Consider the following 6000-nt stretch of genomic DNA (forward strand, 5'->3'; position numbering starts at 1 on the left):
TAACAAATAGTCTTCGAATATAACTATTTTAAGAATCCATTGGATTAAATTAACCTGTCCATCTAACTTGTAGACATGGCAGCTGTGGAAAGGTGACACCCCAGAACTGACATGGTTGGAAAGCTTATTAACCTAATTTTAAATGAGTAAATAGATTTTAAAATGATTGAATATTTATAGTTGTTGCTTTTGATATTTGTTAACATTAATTAATATTCATTAGTTATAATTATCTCTACCTGTTTTGGTATATTAGACATATGTGCATGAATATCCTGGGGCAAGTCTGTCCTCTCTGAGCTTCATTTTACCCCCCTATTAAATGAAGGCACTGGCCTGGATGCTCCCTAAGGCCCCTTCCAGCTTTAATGATCTGTGGTTCTAGCATTCACATTACTAGGCTAAACACAAAATACATTTTTTGCAAATTACTCTTCATCATCATCCCTGGTCCTGTGAATTTTAATACAATCTAGAGCAGAGGTGGGGAACCTGTGGCCTCGAGGCCATATATGGCCCTCTAGGTCCTTGGATGTGACCTTTTGACTGAGTCCAAGTTTTGCAGAACAAATCCTTTTATTGATGGGGATCTGTTCTGTGAAGTTTGGATTCAGTTGAAGGGCCAAACTTGAGGACCTAGAGGGCCACATGTGGCCTCGAGGCCACAGGTTCCCCACCCCTGGTCTAGAATTTTGCATCTCTTCTGGCCCCCTCTCTGCCCATGAGACATCTCATTCTCAGAGTTTTTACTGCATCACCATCTCCCTCAGTCCTGTGACTGGTACCTGAGCAAGTTTTTCTACATGCCTGGATATTCAGTTCAGCAAATGTTTATTAAGCACTTCTATTAAATAAGATAATATATTCAACACCTGAAGGTAGAAGGTCCAGATGCCTAGCCTTGCTCACCCTGGAAACTTCCTGTAAGGGTACTCAGTTGTTTTGTAGCCTCCCCTTTCAATCCTTATCTCAGTTCTGCAGGCTCCTATAGCAGCTAGCCAAAGGTAGAGGTCCTGGCCTTACCTCAATATTACAATTTTGGTAAGTTGCAAGTGGCCCATCAGAGTGATCCTGCCTCTGACACTTACTGGTGTGGCCTTGGTCAAGTGCCTTCATCTCCACAGGCCTTAGTTTCCTCTTCTGGGAAATGAGAGAGTTGGATTATATGGCCTCTAAGGTCCATTTCAGCTCCAGAACTATGCTCTTATGAGCCTGTGGAGTTGGTTCAGAAATAGAATGGCTTGGAGGATAGAAGACAGGCAGGAAGGGAGAGGAATAGAAAGCATCATATTAGAGGTATTGCATGGTACAATGGGGGGGAGGAATCTGGATTTTGAGTCAAAGGATCCATGTTTGAATCCCAACTTTGCTATCTTATCTATGTGGGCAATCCACTCAAAACCCCAAGTCTCAGTTTCTTCATCTATAAGATGAAGTGGTTAGACTTGACCTCTGAGGTCCCTTCTTACTCTAAATATATGAGCTAATTTCATAAACATAGAAAGATCCCAGTTTCTGGAAAGATATTCTCTTTTCAATCACATTCACTGGGATCTTATTTGCATGTCTGCTAAACACTATTCTTCTTAATCTGCTTTCTGTTGTTTTTTTTTTTTTTATGTAGGAACTTTTACTATATCACCATCCTTCGTGACCCTGTGTCCCGTTATTTGAGTGAATGGAGGCATGTTCAGAGAGGAGCAACTTGGAAAGCCTCTTTGCATGTCTGTGATGGAAGGTCTCCAACTATTGAAGAGCTCCCCAGCTGTTACACAGGGGATGACTGGTCTGGCTGTTCTCTTAAGGAGTTTATGGACTGTCCCTACAATTTGGCCAATAATCGCCAGGTCCGCATGCTTTCTGATCTGACTCTGGTTGGCTGTTACAATCTGTCCGTGATGCCAGAAGAGCAGAGAAACAAAGTTCTTCTAGACAGCGCCAAAGAGAACCTGAAATGCATGGCTTTCTTTGGGCTCACTGAGTTTCAAAGGAAGACTCAGTATCTATTTGAGAAAACCTTCAACATGAACTTCATCTCACCCTTTACACAGTATAACAACACAAGAGCCTCCAGCGTGGAAATAGATCAGCAGACTCAAAAGCGGATTGAAGCCCTCAACTTTTTAGACATGGAATTGTACGAGTATGCAAAAGACCTTTTCCTGCAAAGATATCAGTATACAAGACAGAAAGATCACCAGGAAGCCCGGCGGAAGCGCCAAGAGCAGCGGAAAATTCTGAAGACCAGGCATGCTCACAAGCACGATCAAACTGACAACGCAACTACTGATTACGTGGAGGATGTCGAAAAATGGCGATAATCAGGAATGGAAACCTCATCTTGAACCCCAAAGTACCAACGAAGACAAAATGAATTTTAGAAAGTGAAATACTCCAAACATATTCTTCCCTAAATGGGGAAGCAAAAACCGTTCAAATGTTGCCTCTGCAGATGCCTTTCAATTTCATGTCGTGGGTAAAACAATCTTAATGTGTAATTAAATTTTGGACTACTTATGAAATCAAAATGCCAAACCAGGCTTACCAGAAATTGATGCTTAGATATTTCAAGGAGTCCTTAAATTAGTTATGGATAAAAAATGAAAAGACAAAATGTGACCCTTTAACTTACGCCTAAGAATTGGTATTTAAATTATTCATGATGCAACTCAATCTTGACCGCAAACATCTTTCCAGTGATAAGCATGAGCGTAAGGACAGAATCAATAAATAAAAGGGAACATCTTTTTTTTTAATTTTCTTATGAATTTTTTTTAAAAGACTCTATTTGAGTAGAACAGCAACTACTAGTGATGTTTGCCAAACTAAAGAAAATTCAAAATTTCTCTAAAAGATGGTAATTTGACAGAAAACAGTATCGGCTTTTAAAATCAAAAGAGAAGTCACATGTCTTGTTACATAAAGAAATATTCCAAACGTCCAAATGTTTCTACCCACGGCTATTAAAGACTTTAAAACTGGATGTCTCTCATACTAAAAAAAAAAAAAGACAAAAAAGACAAAAAAAAAAAAGAAAAGAAGAAGAAGAAGAAGAGTAACAACAACAAAACAAATGCCATTTTGCTGAACTGAACACCAGTATAAAGAACCGAAGGCCAGCATTTTTAGGGCACTGTAATTTCAAGCATTCTGTAACGGTTTGAATCCCACTCCCCATTCAGGAAAGGTTTCTTCAAATTGTGCTCATTTCTACCGGACTACCTGTCATCCTTCCATGTTAAATACAAGCTACTGCCTGCGGTTCAAGATACCAGATTCCAATCAGGACTTTTATTTGATGAAATGATCATATTGCTATGTACATAGTGCTGCCCTTCTCTCCAAGCTCGTGAATAGGAATTAGTCCAGAACAGTGGCTGACGTTTTTCATCATCAAATGGAAATGAATTGAAACTTGACGTATTTGTTTTCAGTGCATTTTACTGTAACATGTCTAATCGGGCTAGTTATTTCTTGAGTGTTAGTTTTGCATATTAGTAGGGTCCTGGTGGCAGAGCAATGTGTCCATCATTCAAGGACCAGCTTAGCTGAGTTTGAAAAGGTTCATCACCAGAGACTTGGCCACCAGGGGATGATTTTTTTTTCAGCCACAGAAACCCATCCAAGGTGGGCTGCCAAGTCATGGGAGGCTTATGATCTGTGTTGGTGAAGGAGTCGCAGCACTGATGAAATCATGGATCCCTGAAGTGAAGTCATCCTTTTCAGCAGTCACAGGTCATGATAATCATAAAACTATAAAGTGTTTTCATGTGTATGAGCAGATCTATACTTATATGGTAGCATAAAAGACTATACCTTCGGTACTTTGGGCAGCCTGAAAAGAAGTGTTCTGCAGCTGAGCTTAGCGTAAATACAAATCACAATTCTTGGAGATCACACGACTAGAGAAAAATAATTAGATGGTATACATCTCCATGCAAGAAAAAAAAGGAAGATATTGGTATGAATTTAGTGCGGTCCTAAGTTTTCCATGTTAGCAAGTATTTGTAATTGCTGGAATTTCCCCTTTTACATGCTTTGTTACACTTTTAAAGACTTATGCTGGCTGACTAACCCTCTTGTTACTGATATTGGAGAGTAATAGAAGGAGATTAGAAATAATAGATGTATTTTCAATGGGTTTCATACTCATGGGGGTAGGGGGGTGTGACTAGAAGGTAATAAGACTGAGGGCTTAACAAACAGATCAGAACCTCTGAATGAATATTGTCCTTCGGAGAAGGCCCCTTGGAAGGGGTGTATTCACTAATTCCAAAGAGGTTTGCCGGCACCCACAGCTTTGTTCTGGATCACCTCCATGGAGGCAAATCATTTGTCTTTGGAGAGTGGAGTTAATTTTTGGAAGCAGCCAAAGGCCATTGACAATCGAATCTAGGGAATAAGACAAATGATCATACTGGGGGAAAATGATTTCAACTCCCCCAAAAAAGTGTGACTCTAAAGCATTGAGATGGATTTTCTCTTTCTAATAGCAGTTCCCAATGAGAAGTCCCATAAATAAGCTCAGCACTGACTGCTACACACGTGTAGCTTTCCAAGGGGACTGCTTGCAAGGGGGCAACACTCACTTGATGCTAGGTGGTGTAGTGAAAATAGCCCTGGATTTGTAATCTTTAAGGGTCCGGATTCAAATTCCGGCTCTATTTCCTAGCTATGGGAGGCAGTGTTGCACAGTGGACAGACCACTGACTCTGGGATCAGAGGGTTCAAATTCCACCTCTGATGCCTACTACCTGTGTGACCTTGGGCAAGTCACTTAACCTCCCTGGGCCTCAATTTTCTCATCTGTAAAACAAAGAGATTGAATGAGATGACTTCTGAGGTCTCTTCTAGCTCAAGATATATGATCTGGGGATCTTCCCCTCTCCGGGCCTCAGTTTCTCCCTCTGTAAAAACAAGGGGGTTGGATGAGATTAACTCCGAGGTCCAACCCAACTCTAAATCATCTGACTCATTTGGTTGTGTAAGTTTGGGTCTATTTATTTCCATCAGTCTTGTTATTTTCTGGTCACCATGCGTCCACTTCTTGCTTGCGTCTGTTTTCATCAGTGATATTCTGTCAAAAAATTGGACAAGAAGCAGAAAATGGGCTTTAAACTTCCTTTCTATTGCTTTGTGCTTGTGTCAGCATAGCTAAAAGGCTCTGTTATGTGTGATGTAGTATTGCAGTCCCAGGATGCTGAGAACTGACCAATGGGAAGAGTGGATCAAAAGGAAAGCCACTCAAAAGGTAAAGGAAGGTGTTTGACAGGTAGAGCAAACATCCCTTCCTGTATAGTGAGGATTTTCCCGTGAAGATTCCACACACCAGGATGGCCGTATCTTGCCTGTGTTGGAGTCCTTGAAAATGAAAATGTTGGCTTGGAAAAGAGAGAGGCAAGGTCATAAATGGGACAAAACTTGAGCCTATTGCTAAGGATGTGTATTGTGTTAATGCTGTGGTGTGCATGGTTTATAACGATTTGATATGTTTTCTTTGTCTAGCCTGTTTATTGTATATATGGGGATGTCTGAATATAAGGATACAGGTTTGTCATCATCATAGAAAATCCTCTTGGTTTTCCTTGTAGACATCCATCCAGTTATGTAGATTTACACACCATTCCAATGATTTTGATTGTGTAACGTAATAATAGAAGTGAAATAAAATTTAACTGCAGTCTTTGATGTCATTATTTTGGGGGGTTTCAGCCACTAAAACTGCGGCACCGCAACATATCAAAGACTTCTCTCGAGGAATGCCATTTTTTTCAACTCTCTATCAAGACACCATCTTCGTCCTCATAATCTCAGGTCCATTGGGACGGAAATCAGAAGTTGTCTCATCCAGCCCTCTTCATTTTACAGAGGAGGAAACTGAGACCCAGTGAGGGGAACAGCCCCAGATTTGTGATTTCATCGATGAGGAAAGCTTCGTGCCACTAATGGAGATCACCAATTTGTCTGTTACTCATACTCTTAAAGGGGTTGCTTAGAGCC

General features: G+C 40.6%; 1 protein-coding gene across 2 annotated transcripts in view; it reads left to right on the forward strand.

The window, feature by feature from the left end:
• Positions 1-5675, forward strand: part of HS6ST2 (heparan sulfate 6-O-sulfotransferase 2) — a 282387-nt gene extending 276712 nt beyond the window's left edge. For both annotated transcript variants that reach the window (XM_020969878.2, XM_020969880.2), the window contains one exon: positions 1625-5675. In XM_020969878.2, coding sequence (XP_020825537.1) covers positions 1625-2321 — 697 coding nt within the window. In that variant the 3' untranslated portion in view covers positions 2322-5675. The remainder of the gene's footprint in view (positions 1-1624) is intronic.
• The last annotated feature ends 325 nt before the right edge of the window (positions 5676-6000 follow it).

This window comes from Phascolarctos cinereus, unplaced genomic scaffold, assembly GCF_003287225.1.
Source record: "Phascolarctos cinereus isolate Bilbo 61053 unplaced genomic scaffold, phaCin_HiC Scaffold_8;HRSCAF=390, whole genome shotgun sequence".
Classification (NCBI taxonomy): domain Eukaryota; kingdom Metazoa; phylum Chordata; class Mammalia; order Diprotodontia; family Phascolarctidae; genus Phascolarctos; species Phascolarctos cinereus.